Source organism: Carya illinoinensis, chromosome 5, assembly GCF_018687715.1.
Source record: "Carya illinoinensis cultivar Pawnee chromosome 5, C.illinoinensisPawnee_v1, whole genome shotgun sequence".
Lineage (NCBI taxonomy): Eukaryota > Viridiplantae > Streptophyta > Magnoliopsida > Fagales > Juglandaceae > Carya > Carya illinoinensis.
The window spans coordinates 2,237,976-2,255,326 of record NC_056756.1 but is presented as its reverse complement, the minus strand read 5'-3'; the positions used below and the strand labels follow the sequence as shown (position 1 = coordinate 2,255,326).

Genomic DNA, 17,351 nt, shown 5'->3' with positions numbered 1-17,351 from the left:
GATTTCTTGTGGAGTGGAGTGGGTGATGAATTCAATTTCCATCTAGTTGGTTGGGACAATGTATGCTCTCCAATTTCCTCTGGTAGGTAAGGTATTAGAAATATGAGAATTTTTAGTCGGGCATTACTTGGAAAATGGTTGTGGAGATATAATCTGGAATCGGACGCCCTATGGAAGGTGGTGATTGAGTGCAAATGCGGAGGTTTTTTTTTTTTTTTTTTTTGGGGGGGGGGGGGGGGTTGGTGTACTAGAGAGGTGAGTGGGGCTCACGGAGTGGGAGTTTGGAAGCACACGATTTGTTTTGGGTGAGGGTCTAGGATTAAATTTTGGAGCAACTCATGGTATGGAAATGGTGCTCTAAAGGACTTATTCCCATCTATTTTCCGGGTTGCTTGTGAAAAAGAAGCCTCAGTTGTTGATCTAATGGTGATATTGGGGGAGCAAGCTCAATGGAACATCAATTTCAGTAGGGCGGCCCAAGATTGAGAAGTGGGCAGCTTTAAGGACTTTTTTAGTCTATTATATTCCCCAAAACCGAACAACCAGCAAGCTGATATGTTGTGATGGATACCCACAGGCAAAGGTATATTCTCAGTTCGTTCTTTCTATAAGTCTCTTGCACACTTGCCGAATAGACAGTTTTCATGGAGAAGGATTTGGTGACATAAGGCACCTCTTTAAGCGGCATTTTTCACTGGACAACTTCCTTGGGTAAGATTATGACAACAGATAATTTGAGGAAATGAAAGGTGATCATAGTGGATTGGTGTTGCATGTGTAAGAAATCCGGTGAGACAGTGGATCATCTCTTACTATACTGTGAGACGGCTAGAGTATTGTGGAATGAAGTGTTCAACAGGTTAGACTTAGCTTGGGTCATGCCTGCTACTGTGGATGCACTTTTGGCCAGTTGGACAAATTTAAGAGGCATTCGACAAATTAAAGCTGTGTGGAAATTGGTCCCTTTCTGTATTCTATGGTGCTGCGGTAGGAATGCAATGAACGGACGTTTGAAGACAAGGAGCGCTCAATAGAGGAATTAAGAGCTTTTTTTCTTAGAACTTTATGTACATGGGCCATAGCTATAGACTTTAATGGCCTCAATTTTGCATGACTGACTTGTCTCTATAGATTCCACATAGATAGAGCATACCTTTGTATATGTTCTTGTGGGCTTGGGCTATGCCTATCATTATTTAATAAAATCGTTTACTTATTAAAAAAAAGGAAAGGGAATATTATCGTGATGGGTTGGCGTTGCATATGTAGAAAGAATGGGGAATCAATTGATGCAGGAGCATCTAAAGTCTAAAACTGGACTTATCAGTCCACTTCGTTGGACCCACCTGTTAGCATAAGCTTATTCTTTTATTTTATTGTTGGTCCATTAAAAGTTTAGGAATGAAGGTTTAGGATTGATCTATTATTGGCATAATGAAAGGCTGAGATCGTAGGCTTACTACAGGCTATTATAAATATCCTTTTTGAGTCAATTTAAGCAACCTTTTCCTATCTCTTAAATAATATATAAGATATGTATTCTTCCTGGGACACATTTTGAACCTAGAAATTGATCTTCTATCATTCCAGCTTCAATTTTATTTCCCTCTTTGCTATGGTCTTCGGTTTTATTCTTGGAGGTTCTTAAATCCATTGTTTTTACTTACAAAAAAAATAAAATCTGTTGTTTGTCAGTCATCTTAAAATTTAGCATCTTTTTTCTCTATTCGACCAAATCTACACCGTCTAAGTTCTTCCTGCTTGGTTAATTATTATAATATAATTCTGCTTATATAATTCCGCTTACTTGTCTTCATAAAACTTCCTATTGCTTATTAAAATATTATTATAATATGATTTAGATAATGAAATTTATCTCTTCCCATCAATTTAAGCTTTTGGGATAAGTGATGTTTTAAAATAATATTGGGGCAATGGTCATGAGTTCGAACCCTGACTCTACGCTTCATCCCTATTTAATTAAATATTTTACATGTTGGGCTTACTTATTAAGAAGAAGTCTAGCCCACATGTGAGGAATATTAGAATATTATTTAAATAATTAAATTTATCTCTTACCTATCAATAAAATTAATAATATTAAATTTACCTCTTCTCATTAACTCATGCTTCTGGGAAAAGTGGGTTTAACATTAAGAGCTACTGTGGATCATTTACTCTTGCATTGTGAGGTGGCAAGGGCTTTATGGGATGGCATTTTTGGTAGAACCAACTTGGCTTGGGTGATGCCTTTGAGAGTGGTTGATCTTCTAGCATGCTGGAAAGGGATTCATGGTTGCACTCAAGTGGATGCGGCTTGGAAGATGGTTCCTTTGTGTCTCATGTGGTGCATTTAGATGGAAAGGAATGAATGGTGTTTTAACGACAAGGAGCGTACTTTGGAGCAACTTTGTGCACTCTTTGCTGTTTTGGTTTTCTGCTTTAGTGACTAATGGATCTTCCATTCATGATTTTCTGATGTTGCTTTATGTTTGCTAGAATGTACTTAGGTGTTTTATTTTGTATACTTCCTGTGTATATGGGTTTCACCTGTACATTCGTTTCTAATAAAACTTGTTCTTACATACTAAAAAAAAAACAGTTAGAGCTATCGTGTATCTATATCATAGTGGATCTGCGTCCTGCATTGGTAGTCATATAATAGTAATAATGAATTTTACTCATCAAAGGAAACAAATCTGTTTAGACTTTGCAAACAGTAATAATTTTGTGTAAGTGTGATGGGGAATCAGTTGATCATCTCTTATTACACTGTGAAGTGGCCCAGTGTTTATGGTATGAAGTTTTTAATAGGATAGGGGTGGCATGGGTCATGCCTAGAAGTGTTCGGGATCTTATGTGCTGTTGGAAAGATATCTGAGGAAATGCTCAAATCGCTGCTGTGTGGAGAATGATACCTCACTGCATTATGTGGTGTGTGTGGTTGGAGAGAAACAAGAGGTGTTTTGAAGATATGGAGCACTCTATGGCTGAACTGAAATGTTTTTTCTACAGTACACTGCTTTCCTGGGCTTCAGCCATTATCTGTAACACGGATAATCTCCATACTTTGCTTGTAACTCTCACTAGTACGTAGTTGTAACCTGGCATGTTCTTTGTATATCTCTAGTGTACTTAGGCTATGCCGCTTTTATTAATAAAACTTACTTTTACCTATAATTTTTTTTTTTTTGCCCAAACAGTAAATTTGTAAATTGTTAAATATATGGATAATGATAGGCTTACTACCCCCTACCACTTATTTACTACTTCCTTTATTTTTTTAATTTTTTTTACTTAATGGTTAAGGAAGCGATTATCAGTGAAGTTGTATATTTTTAAATTTTTTTTAATGATTGATGTTAAAAAATACTTAAAAGAAAATAATAAAAAAAGAAGAAGTTTCAAATGCACTATAGAGTAGTAAATAAGTGGTAGAAGGTAGTAGGCCTATCATTATCCTAAATATATTATGTTATTGTCTCTCTTCTTCGTTTGGCAGGCTGTACATTTTTTTAGTGTCATCCTTTAATTGGCTATAGTTTCTGGCTTTATATACAATTGAAATTCATGTGGGCAGGAATACTGGTGAGTTCATGATGTCAAGGTATAGAGAAGTTGCTGAAATTGTCGTCACATACTTAGGGCATCGGGATCGGCTTGTTCGCCTGAGCATTACGCAGCTACTACCTCGCATTGCTCATTTCCTGCGCGATCGATTTGTTACAAACTATTTGACGGTTTGTTTTCTTTGTTTCAGTTTTACACCTAACCCCTGTAGCTGGTAGGAGAAGTGTTGTGGTGTCACCTAACCACTGTTTCTTTTGTTTCAAATTTATGTTTAGAATGATTATCCAAAGGATGTGTGTGTGAGAGAGGCTGTAATTTCTTGCAGATATGCATGAAGCATATTCTTGCAGTTCTGCGAATACCAGCTGAACGTGCCAGTGGATTCATTGCCCTTGGGGAGATGGCCGGTGCTTTGGATGGGGACCTTGTCCACTATTTGCCAACAATTACATCTCACTTACGTGATGCAGTATGTGCCCCGCCTTTCTTACAATATTGTTATGCACAAACATGTAGTTTTCTTTTGGTTGCATTTCACTTGCAGTTGGAGATTTTGTTGGTTTCAGCAATATCGATCTAAAACTGAACTTGATATCTGACAGTTGCCAAATTTTTTCTCTGTAGATTGCTCCGCGTAGAGGTAAACCCTCACTTGAGGCTTTGGCTTGTGTTGGAAGTATTTCAAAAGCAATGGGCCCAGTGATGGAACCCCATGTTCGTGGTCTCTTGGATGTTATGTTTTCTGCTGGTCTTTCCTCTACACTTGTAGAAGCACTTGAGCAAATAACTGTCAGGTAAGTCATTTTATTTTATTTTGATAAGTAAAGGTAAGCCATTTTATTAACCTTCATTCACATAAATTTTGGCTGTGAAGTCTTCGGAAGGATTTTAATTTTTCTTTTCATTGGTTGCTATTACAGTATTCCACCTTTGCTGCCTACTATTCAAGATCGGTTGCTTGGTTGCATTTCCGTGGTTCTTTCAAAATCCCATTATCTTCAGGGGAGGCATGCTGTTGGAATAGGGAGAGGAAATGTGATGAATATCCCCCAGCAGGCTTCAGATCTGACTGGTTCAGCTCTAGTGCCACTTGCTTTGCAGACTCTTGCTTGTTTTAATTTCAAGGTTCGTTAGCAATTATTAGGTACAGCTTGGATGCTGATCGGACTTTAATTTCACTAAGAAGTTAATGTATTTTTTAGGGTCATGAGCTTCTTGAGTTTGCTAGAGAATCGGTGGTTGTGTATTTAGATGACGAGGATGGAGCCACAAGAAAAGATGCCGCCCTTTGTTGTTGCAGATTAGTTGCAAATTCTTTTTCTGGTATAGCAGGTACACAATTTGGTCCTAGCAGGTTGAATCGAGCTGGAGGAAAGAGACGGCGTCTTGTTGAGGAGGTTAAATGCCAAACTCTGTTTTTGTGTTAATATACTTAAAGCTCGTAACCAGTGGTATTTACTGTAAAAGCTTGGCACTCTTTTTTGTTTTTTGTTGTTAGTAACCCCATCCATCCGGCAAGCTTATATTAGGTGTGCCACTATTTTTAAATATTTATATTAATATATTCTTCTTCAGCAATTGAAAGAGCCGCTTCTAGAGTTCTGCTTGTACATGCAATCATACAAGTTTTTTGGACGAAAACTTGTAGTATGAGGACCTTTACTCAGATTTATTTCCGGCTATTTCTCAAGTATATCTGGGTGTGGGCTATGAATGATTCTATGGGCATGAAATTAGGGGTTTGTTAATGCCCTTTTGGGCCTTGCTCTTGTGCATGTAATGTTGACTGTCATTTAAAAATTCTTGTTTGCTAACTGCCATTGGGCTCTCTGCAGCTTGTGGAAAAGCTTCTCATTGCAGCTGTTGCGGATGCTGATGTCACTGTTCGCCATTCTATCTTTTCCTCTCTTCATGGAAATAGACATTTTGATGATTTTTTGGCGCAGGCTGATAGCCTGAGTGCATTTTTTGCTGCTCTAAATGATGAGGTTTACTTTCTAATAATTTTAATCTTTGCATTAAATGTTCTAAACTGAGTATAGTATTTTTGTAGTCGATGCAAACGATATTAATACTTAAGTTCTTTTAGTTTTGCTGGTGAAGTAATGTCTAACTAATGAATGAACTTTTTTCTGTTGATTTATTTACTTTTGTGCTCTCTTTATGACTCGTCAGTACTTAATTATCTCATAGATTGATTGTTTTTTATATATATCCCTGGTGCATGAATGGATATATTTTAGAGGATAATGAACTCTTTGCTTTTGAAGCCTATGCTTCGTTTGAAAGTGATATGCACCTACTTTAAGCAGATTCCAAAATCTTTCATTTAAGATACCAGACTGAGTTTTTTTGCTGCATATGGAGCACATGTTTCTATATATATGCGTGTGTGTGGTCCTTTTAAATTGCTATTCACAGTTATTATTTTTTATGGGAAAATATTATTACTCCACAAGGCTTCACCTTTAGAGATGCTTTTCCATTAAAGAGCTTGACCGCTCAATGTACTTGCTGTCGCCTGAAAGCTAGCATAATGATAGAGGAATGCTTTGACATTCCTACTGTGCCCTTTATCACGTTTGGGGCTTGATAATTTGGAATCCTATTCTCATTGCACTTTTTTAAGTAAAAGTAAAACTTTATTAATAGAATAAGGTATAGTCCAAGCACATACGGAGTATACACAAAATATGCGTAAATACCACTAAGCACTAGTGATGGATAGAAGCAAATTATAAAAGTTGTCCTCATTACGAATAATGACCGAAGCCCAAGGAAATAGTTTATTAAAAAAGAATCTCTTCAGCTCATCCAAGGAACACTTCTAGTCTTCAAAACACCTACTATTTCTCTATCCACAAATACCACACAATACAATGAGGGATCAGTTTCCACACAGCAGCAATGTGAACATTGCCCCTAATACCTGTCCAGCACTTAAAAAATATCCATAACTCTTCCAGGCATAACCCATGCCACACCGGTCCAGTTAAAGATCTCATTCCACAAAAATTGAGTCACTGCACAATGTAACAATAGATGATCCACAGATTCCCCATTTTTCTTACACAAGAAGCATCAATCCATAATGATGAGACCATGTTTTCTCAAATTGTCATTGGTGAGGATTCTCCCAAGGGATGCAGTCCAGGTAAAGAAGAGGAACCTTAGAATTCAATACGCTCTTCCAGGGAAAGCAATGATCATTAGATAATCACAAAAGGGCCTTATGATAAGAACGCACCAAAAACCTTTTACTCCCACTATGTGTCCAAACCATCCTATCCTTCATCCCATTACCAAAAGACATAGCATACAATGAGTCAAACAAATCAGCAAACGTTCCTAGTTCCCAACCTTGAGCCGCTCTAAAACAATTGACATGCCAATGGATAGAGCCATTGGAACACACCACCAAGTCAGCCACCACGACCTCTTCGTCACTAGAAATCCTGTAAAGAGTGGGAAAAACAAACTTAAGAGCCCTTTCACCACACCAAAGATCATTCCAAAAATAAATACCATGACCTCTTCCAACCGCAAATCTGAAAATGTTAGAGAACCTCTACCATCTGGAACGAATATTTTTCCACAACCCCACACCATATGTCCACCGACTTCATTAGAACATCAACCCCCCTAATACTCCCTTATTTTGAGTCTATAACTACTCTCCACAAAGCCTCCCCTTCCTGGTGATATCTTCACAACCACTTCCTAAAGAGTGCTTTATTGAAGATCCCCATGTTACGACCAAACCACAACAAGGTATCAAAGAACAAATTTTATCCCAACCAACAACATGAAGCTTGTCTCTGCTGAGGACCTACAGAAAATGCTAGCCACTTGACACACATTCTAAAAGAACTAGTCAAGATTACTTTATCGACAATTACTTGACGTTGCCCTTTTTATCTTTTGGTGGCTCTACTTACCTATCAATATCCAATGACATTAATTCTACACCAGATATAATACCTAGGAATACTAATCCAGTCTATAGGTTGCCCTTCCATTACTAGACCCCATGCCTTGATGTCCACTTTGATGGTAATTGTTAAGGATTGGAGTTGTATGTGCAAAAAGAGTGGAGAGTCCGTATATCATCTATTACTTCATTGTGAGTTTGCTACAACCTTGTGGAATGACTTTTTTGCTTGGATGGGATTAGCTTGGGTTATGCCGAAAATGATAATTGACCTCCTAACTTCTTGGCGAGGCATCCGGGGCAACTCTCATATTGCAATAGTGTGATACCCTATTCTGATAATTGATAAGGGTGTGTGGTGTATGAGATCTCACATTGCTTGGGAAGAAGGAGTTCTTGCTCTTTATAATATTCTAATGAGGCTCTAATTGCATCATAGGCTAGTCCTTTTGGAGTATAAGCCATGCGGATTGGGCATTCCATTAGAGCGTTAAAAAAATGGTATAAGAGTCCATCTCAATAAGAAATGTGGAACTTGAGCTGTGCCACTTACGATGGACTGGCCCGATAAGGACATCGAGAATATAAAAGGGGAGATTGTGATTCCCTATTCTGATAAGTGATAAGAGTTAGTATTGTATGATATCCTACATTGCTTGAAAATGATAAGTTTTTGTCTTCATGCCTTGGTTCATGGCTTGAATTTGGCAACTTGCTATGATTATTGGAAGATGACCATATTTGCAACAAAAACAGAGAATTGTTTGAGCAGAGTCATGCCCAAAACCTGAATTTCTTTAAGCCTTACGTGAGCATTTGTATTATGAGTTTTAAGGAAAGACACTGACCATCTGAAAGGTAACTGGAGACAGTCTTAGATGGAGTGTGATGAAAGGATACATGGATCTTACCCCAGTTTGTGATTGTTTTGTCTGAGTTTGCAATAACCTAAAGTGAGCCACTAACTGAGTTGTTTTTCTTTGTAAACAAATGTTGTATATCCTTATTTTTCTCTTTCCCCCTTGTAAAGGGTATTTTCATATTGCTAGAGGAGAGTAATCTGAAATAGTGTGTTCTATGGTCCAATCTTGGAGCTTCATTTTTGTTGCAGGATTTTGATGTTCGAGAATATGCAATTTCTTTGGCTGGAAGGTTATCAGAAAAAAATCCTGCATATGTACTTCCAGCGCTTCGTCGCCATCTCATACAGTTATTAACGTATCTGGAGCACAGGTGATGTGAATGAATTCCTGTTATTTGATATCTTTCATGTATGCAAGAACGAGATTGTTCTTCTTCTTCTTCTTCTTTCTTTTAAATATATCAAGGTTGGAAGGACTCAAGTAGTCAGTTGTTGACTTCTCTTGTCATGTGTACCAGTGCCGATAGCAAATGCAAGGAAGAAAGTGCGAAGTTACTAGGCTGTCTGATACGGAATTGTGAACGGCTAATTCTTCCATACATTGCTCCGATACACAAGGTTTAATAAGTCATGCGGTGATTATGACATTTATTGAGACTTTTTTTTTTTTTTTTTTTTTTTTTTTAAGTTTTTGGATCCCATCTCTTAGTAAATAGGCTTTGTTTGGTCAGGCACTGGTGGCAAGGCTAAATGATGGCACTGGGGTCAATGCGAATCATGGCATTATAAGTGGAGTTCTTGTAACTGTTGGGGATCTTACTAGAGTGGTGGGTGATATTCCATTTTTTCTAGTTTTTCTAGTTGTGTTAAGTTCGAATATCTTTTAGTATATAGCATTTTACTGACACTTGTTTGGTGCACTAGGAACACGCCTTCACAAACTTGATGTAGAAGACAACTTGCTTTATTATTATTTTTGATACATAAGAAGACAACTTGCTTTATACTTTTGTTACATGTCTAATACAAATTTTGTTCTAAAAACTTTACATAATTTTATTTTGTGTTTTTTTTCAGTATTTTTTGGAACATTAAGTGTTACGAGGATAATTTAGGTATATATATATATATATCTAGACTGTATATAATTTATCAAAAAAAAATATATATATATCTAGACTGTATATAGCAGACAATTAGGCTGTAGATAACGTGGGAAATACTTTACATGTACAGAAAATTTGGCGGCAATTAGTGCCGATATACTTAGCAACAGATATGTAACTCTCTATAAATAATGAAAGAAACCCAAGGGAAAAAGGTATTCAGGCCTTTTGACATTAAGTGAGTGAGAAAAGAACCGGTTCAATTACCCCAATCATTGATTCCACAGCTGATTTCATAGACTATTTTATTATTCAAGTACAATTTTAAATTTCGTAATAGTATCAACTAAATTATCTGTAGTACAAAGTTATACAAATTTAATATCTGAATTCATAATGTGTAAGATTTGTTGAGCATTTGGGACAACATAAAAGTTTTGAATATTTTACCTTTTCAAGAAATTAATTGGTTTTATAAAATCACAACTCTTACCGTTCAGCCAAAAAACTGACCAGTTCAATCCTGTTAATCTGATGCAACTGTCAGAACAGTTTTAAAGGGCCAACCCAACCAATGATCTCTGTCAAAGCTCAACTGGTTGAATGGCTTGTCTGGTTCTTAAAACATCATCCTGATCTCTGTATACCTCATTGTGGACTTTGGTATTTACTATGTGATTTTAGTTTTTGTACATTAAATTTGACATGCAAAAGCATTCTGGCACATGAAACTCTGCACTATAATAATCAACTCATGCTTTTGTCAGATTCTGATGCCAATGGTCTCAGGATGTTTAAACAATAGGTTGCTTCAAAAGAGTGTGCTAGGAAATGCTTAGTTATTCATATGAGTTGAATTATCTGTTGACCATGGGTTTCTTTTGGTAATGCTGACAATTTTCCACCATTTGTTTTCTATGATTAGACAGAAGCATTCACTTTAAGGTGGGTGGTGTTTAGTGATTTAAATTGTTGGCATTCTCTTAGTTGGTTCTGTGAACCATTTTTCTCTTTTCATACTTTAGCATATGAGAATATCAAAGGTGTAGTGGAGTCCTTTTTAATGCTTGATATGTGCAAATGTGGAAGTTAATATTTTGACCAAGGAATCAGTCACATTACGGCTGTTAGATGTCACATTTATTCGAGAGTGTTAATATTCAGGATCGCCCTTGGTTGCTTATTTGTCACTTTTTTTTCTAACATCCTTCTTGTTTTTGCTTGTTATGGCATAATGATAATTAGGGTTCATAAGGTTGTGGCGTATTATCCAATTGCCTCTTGAATAATGGCAATCTGTTTTCTTTTTGCCTTCATATATATTTACATACTTATATATTCATCTTTAACATGTTTTGGGTTGTGATTTTTGTATAGGGTGGTTACACCATGAGACGATACATTCCCGAACTTATGCCTTTAATTGTTGAAGCTTTATTGGATGGAGCAGCTATTATGAAACGTGAAGTGGCTGTTACTACTCTTGGTCAAGTTGTGCAGAGCACTGGGTATTGACATGTTTCCCAAGCTTATTCCCTTTGGAACAAGTATTTTCTTCTTTTTTTTTGTTGTTGGAATGTGAACTAGATGATTAAATTTGTCTCTTATCTGCCTAAGCTTTTGGGAATTGTGATTCACCCCGTTTTGTTTTATCTGTAAATAAGAATTTTATTGATGAGTACTAGGCATAGCCTAAGTACACAGAATTCATGAATATTGAGATCATTGAAGTCTAATAGAATCAACCAATGGAGTAAAGTGTTGAAAAAGAAAACTCGAAGCTTATCCATTAACCAATTGCGATCTTTAAGGCTCAGTTTGGATTGAGAAATACTCTCAACCCATCTCATCTCATCATTATAACTTTCACAAATCTCCACATAAAATACAATAAACAATTCAACATTTTCAAATCCTAAAAAAATAATAATATTAAAAAAATAATATTTTAACATTATTCTATTCAACTTTCAACTTAACTCATCTCATCTCAACTCACTATCCAAACCTAACCTAAAGCTTATTTCATTCCTCTCACTAAAAAGACACCATTGTGGACAAATGGGCCCCCAGTATACATAGTGGAGAAGGCTAATTGATCTCTCTCTCTCTCTCTCTCTCTCTCTCTCTCTCTCTCTCATCTATTGGCAATCTCATTTATGAATTGCATCTCATGGGTGCCCACAAGCTACATAGAGAAAAATTATGAGTGGGGATTGTAAGAGGCAGGTTTGTTGGTGGGAGAAATATTTGGCTATATTAGGGAATGGCTCATGAAGGTTTTCACAACGATTTTTGATAACATAGAGCCAACAATTGTTTTGGAGACGTTTTTTAAAAAGGATTTTTTTGATAAGTAAATAAATTTTATTGATCCACGTAAATAGGCCAAGCCCGAGTACACAGAGAGTATACAAGAAAGAGCCTAGTTACAATCTAAGTGCTACGGATAGTAGCATAAAAGTCATGTAGACTCGTTCTAGTCAAAACAATAGTAGATGCCCAAAGGAGTATAGTGTGAAAGAAAAAGCTCGAAAAGCATCCGGAGAGCGTTCCTTATTTTCAAAACAGCAGCCATTTCTTTCGGTCCACGTGCACCACATTAAGCATAAAGGTACCATCTTCCATACAGTTACAATCTGTCGATTCCCTCTTAGCCTTTGCCAACAAGACAGTAAATCGATCACCCTTTGTGGCATGACCCAAGCAATGCCCAGCCTTGAGAGGATCTCATCCCACAAAACTTTAACTGCGTCGCAATGAAGGAGGAGGTGGTCCACTGATTCAACATTGTGTTTGCACATGAAACACCAATCCATTATGAACAGTCCACGTTTCCTTAGCTTGTCCACCGTTAGTATTTTACCATGAGACGCCACCCACCCAAAGAAAGCAACCTTGAGGGGAACTTTGCTTCTCCAAATGTTCTTCCAGGGGAAGGCATTTGGTGGGTGATTTAATAAGGCCTTATAGTACGAATGGACTGAAAATTTCTTATTCCCTGTGCACGTCCATAATAGTCTGTCTTCCCCTCCAGCCCTAATCTTCAAGTCATGTAATGCGCTATAGAAGTCAGTGATGGCACCTAACTCCCAATCCTGTGCTGCTCTAGAGAATCTCACAGACCAAAGTATGGAATCAGCTGTAGGGCACATATTGTCAGCCACTGAAGAATTCTGATCAAACGCTATCCTATAGATGGAAGGGAAAGCCTTTTTTAGAGCGACATCACCGCACCAAATATCATGCCAAAATCTAATTTGTGTGCCCCTTCCCACCACAAACTTGCAATGACCACGAAAGTCATCCCATCCGTTCCGAATAAGTTTACATACTCCCACACCATAAGCTCCTCTTACTTCCTTTGTGCACTAGCCACCCCACACACTTCCATATTTGCATTCTAAGATATTCTTCCATAGAGTCTCTCTCTCAAGATGATACCGCCATAACCACTTACTCAGGAGAGCCTTATTGAAGGTTCTCAAATTCCTTATGCCCAAGCCACCGCAAGACAGAGGAGTGCATACTTTATTCCATTTGATCAAATGGAATTTCTTTGTGTCCTCTAAACCTCCCCATAAGAAGTCCCGAAAAATCTTCTCCAGTCTATTCGCCACTCCTGCTGGCACAGGGAATAAAAAGAGAAAGTACGTTGGAAGGTTAGATAACGTACTTTTTATAAGTGTGATTCTCCCCCCCTTTGACAAGTAGATTCTCTTTCACCCTGCCAGTTTTCCTTCAATCTTCTCAATAATCCCTTCCCACACTGTCTTAGATTATGAGGGGCCCCCAAAGGGAGTCCAAGATACTTCATAGGCAAGGATGAAACCTTGCAACCTAGGATGGTTGCCACCGTACTTAGTTTGTTGACTGAGCCCACGGGGACTACTTCCGACTTGGATAAATTCACCTTAAGGCCTGATATAGCTTCAAAACATAGGAGAAGTGCACGTAAAGAGCGGAACTGTTCCTGATCTGGGTCACAGAAAATCAAAGTATCGTCAGCGAAGAGGAGGTAGGAAACTGTCAAGCTGGCATGTGTGGAACCACCCACCGTGAAACCAGAGAGAAAGCCCCTTTCCACCGCCCTTCACAGCATTCTACTTAGCACATCTATGACTAGAATAAATAAAAGCGGGGAGAGAGGATCCCCTTGTCTCAAACCCCGAGAACTGTTGAAGAAGCCTTCAGGTGTACCATTGACCAAAACAGAAAATCTGGCTGTTGTGATACAGTGCTTTATCCACTGACACCATCGTGCCCCAAAGTCGTGCCTACCAAGGATATACAACAAAAAATCCCAATGCACATGATCAAAAGCCTTTTCCATGTCTAGTTTACATAAGATACCTAGAATGCCGGATCGGATTCTACTCTCTAGGCACTCATTGGCGATAAGGGCTGAATCAAGAATTTGCCTTCCCTTCACAAAAGCGTTTTGGGACTTCAAGATGATCTTCCCCAAGACTTCACTCAGCCGCTTCGCTAAAACTTTGGAAATGATTTTGTAGACCCCACTTATCAAACTTATGGGACGGAAATCATTCACTTCCACTGACCTTACCCTCTTGGGAATGAGGGCGATGAAAGAGGCATTGAGGCTTTTCTCGAATTTCGTGAGGGAATGAAATTCAATAAAGACCTTCATAAGATCCTCTTTAACAATGTCCCAACAAGTATAAAAGAAAGCCATAGAAAAACCATCAGGTCCTGGAGCTTTATCTTTATTCATACCTTTTAGCACTCCAAGAACCTTGCTTTCATCAAAAGGCCTCTCCAAACAAGCTGCACTTGAGTGGTCAATGGTATCGAATGCTAGTTCGTCGACCTTGGGCCTCCAAGTGTATTGCTCTGTCAATAGCTTCTCATAGTACTGGACAATATGCTCCTTGATGACGTCTCTACCCAGTAAGACTCCGCCATCCGCATGGAGGACCTCTATAGCATTATTTCTTCGATGAGAATTTGCAACTCTATGAAAAAATTTTGTGTTCCTATCCCCTTCCTTCAACCAAAGGGCCCGTGATTTTTGTCTCCACATAATCTCCTCCATAGCAGTAACTTTTTCCAGTTCAGCAACAACAGTCAATTTTCTTGCCCTATCATCATCTGATAAACTCCTTTCTACTTCTTTTTCATCAAAAAGTTGTAGTTCCATGAAGAGTTTGTTCCGCTGGTCATTGATGTTCCCGAAGACTTCCAGATTCTATTTTCTTAGGTCATTTTTCAAAACTTTTAGTTTCCCAGCAAGTATAAAGCTAGGAGTGCCTGTGAACTGGTAAGATGCCCACCACGCGCTAACTTTCTCAACGAACCCATCCGCCTTCAACCACATGTTCTCGAACTTAAAATAGCGGCGTCCTTCTTGAATACCCCCACAGTCTAGGAGAATGGGAAAATGATCTGAGCAAAGGCGGGGGAGCCGTTTTTGACAAAGAGTGGGAAAGTGGGCTTCCCAAGAAGAAGAAACGACGAATCTGTCTAAACGCGACCATGCCCTTCCATTTGTCCAGGTAAAATCTCCCCTTGCCAAGGGAAGATCCACCAAGTCTAGATCAAACAAGAGCGTGGAGAAATCCACCATGGCTGTATCCGAGCTGGGAACCCCTGATCGCTCACTTGGAAACCGAGTGATGTTGAAATCACCCCTTATACACCACGGTATATCCCACCAACTGCAAAGGCCAACTATCTCGTCCCAAAGAAATTTTCTGCTACTATCAAAGTTAGGCCTGTAAACACCTGCAAAACCCCAACAAAATCCATCATCCACATTAGAGAAAGAGCAAGCTATTGAGAATTCCCCAACATATTCATCTACGAGATTAAGTGCTCTTTTGTCCCACAACACCAGAATTCCCCCTGAAGCACCCTTAGAGGCGAGAGTGGTCCATCCCGCATACGAACAATGCCACAAGCTTCTAATGCTTCTATCAATATGTTTTAGTTTCGTTTCCTGAAAACAAATAACATCCGCCTTCCATTCCCGTAAAAGGTTCTTGATTGTGAGATGTTTTTTCGGGTCATTTAAGCCCCGAACATTCCAGGCTAGAATCTTTGGCTTCATGGATAACCAAGATTCACCCTATCTTTAAGTCTTCCCCTACATGTGCTGCCCTCCCTTGCATCATAGTTTATGGAACAGGCCAATCTTTTAAGTTCTATGTCTTTCTTAACAATAGATTTAGTCAAAGAAGGCTGACCCGCGCTTATGGCGATGAGTAAAGCTTGCAACTGATCCTCAAAGCCTTCGCAGGATATACCCAAGCAATGCCGCATGTCGTTCACCTTCTTGATGACCCAATCCGATTGTAAATCGGATGAAGAATCTTCTGGTGGCAAAGAGCAAAGTGGGCTAGGTAGTTCCTCGGATTCATCTGGTACAGTGGACAAAAAGCCAGCCCCTAACTCCTTGCACACTAGCTGTAGTTCCTCGGATCCTATGTTTGAAGACCCCCCTTCCAAAGAAGAGGCGTCCACCTCATCTTCCACCGTACACAACACCCTGGACAAGGTCTCAGAGAGACCTAAAGAGAGGAAATGGGTTTCGGGAACTGCTCCCGTGTCAAGACCAGGCGTGGACGAAGGCCCCGCCCCTTTGGATCTGCTTGCCACGATCTGAAACTGCTCTGGAGTGCCACGTATGGCTTCGTCGTTGGCCGTTGGCCCGTCGGCCGTGAGGTGGTGGTAGCCTGAGAGGCGTTATCCATGTTCAACCCGTGCGTGTTTTCCATTGAAAACAGTGGAGAATGAAGCTCCGTACCCACGTCGGAAGGTTCGCCGGTGGCTGGCGAGATGTTTTGCGACTGTGGGTGGTCGGCCTGAGATGCCGCCGGTGGGGGAGCGTTGATCGAGTGAAAAGCAGCCGACCCGTTTGAGAGAACCGGGTCAACGGCTATTTTGGGTGCCTGAGAGGGGCCGACCCGCCTGTCTAGGCCCTTTGGGCTTGCGGCCTGTGGAAGGGGTCCAAAGGCTCGAGGCTGAGGCAGGCAGGGCCTGCCTCAATAGCAGCTGACCCGCCCACGAGCTGGGCTTCGATGGAGGGCCTTACTGAGCCTTGTGGGCTTATGGCCTGTGCAAGAGGCCTTTCGGCCCGAGGCTGAGGACAGGCAAGGCCTGCCTCAGTTGGAACTAGACCGCCCACGTGTAAGGCTCCGTGGGCTAGGCCTTGTGACCCCTAGCTAGGGCTTGCAGCCTGCAAACGGGGCCTTGAGGCTCGATATAGAGGGCAGACAGGTTCCCTCTGTCCTACGGTCTCCTCTATATTCACTGATCTTCCCGATATTTCCTACAAGTCCTTTTCAGCACCATGCTTTCTGCCCAGCTCAACCACCCTACCGTGTCCCATCACCATGCTCAAACCCAGGTCCACTTTTTTCACCAAGAAGGAAACCTCTTCTAAGACCCCTGAAAGTTGAGCTCTGACAACCCATAAAATTCCTTCTACATCCCCCAGGTTTGTGCACTCATCAGAAGACCCCCCAGCAACCGCTGGGTAAGGGGAATGTCCACATTTTGGCGAGGAGCCAGCCAAGACCGATGCATAGGTTGCTGAAGTGCTTGGTTCCAGGTTTGGACCAGCGGTCCTTCACTTACGCGACCCACCCTCCAGGTGCCCCACCACCTTCTGGTGTTTTGAGGACTCGGCCACCGTAGACTCTGCCACCTTCTCAAGGTGATAAGCAAAACCCTCCCATCCACAGCCCTTATCTCCCTCGGGTATGATCAGTGAGCCCTTTCTTCTATCATTGTTAAATTCTTCCAACAAGAGATAACATCCCCTTGAGTTTTTGAGGAGTTGCAGAATGAGAACCCCGCTGCCTAACCTTAACTTTCTGAAGAAACCTTCTCGCCGACGAGAAACAGTGGCCTCCATTAC

General features: G+C 40.0%; 1 protein-coding gene across 4 annotated transcripts in view; it reads left to right on the top strand.

Annotated features, from left to right (window-relative positions):
• Window positions 1-17,351, top strand: part of LOC122309761 (serine/threonine-protein kinase TOR-like) — a 63,427-nt gene that overhangs the window by 9,629 nt on the left and 36,447 nt on the right. For all 4 annotated transcript variants that reach the window (XR_006242514.1, XM_043123401.1, XM_043123404.1 and 1 more), the window contains exons 6-15: window positions 3,581-3,740; window positions 3,896-4,039; window positions 4,195-4,364; window positions 4,491-4,695; window positions 4,773-4,967; window positions 5,406-5,558; window positions 8,613-8,734; window positions 8,882-8,981; window positions 9,095-9,190; window positions 10,847-10,977. Coding sequence is in view for 3 of the 4 variants with exons in the window: in XM_043123401.1 (XP_042979335.1) it covers window positions 3,581-3,740; window positions 3,896-4,039; window positions 4,195-4,364; window positions 4,491-4,695; window positions 4,773-4,967; window positions 5,406-5,558; window positions 8,613-8,734; window positions 8,882-8,981; window positions 9,095-9,190; window positions 10,847-10,977 (1,476 nt within the window). In the remaining variant the exon portion in view is untranslated. The remainder of the gene's footprint in view (window positions 1-3,580; window positions 3,741-3,895; window positions 4,040-4,194; window positions 4,365-4,490; window positions 4,696-4,772; window positions 4,968-5,405; window positions 5,559-8,612; window positions 8,735-8,881; window positions 8,982-9,094; window positions 9,191-10,846; window positions 10,978-17,351) is intronic.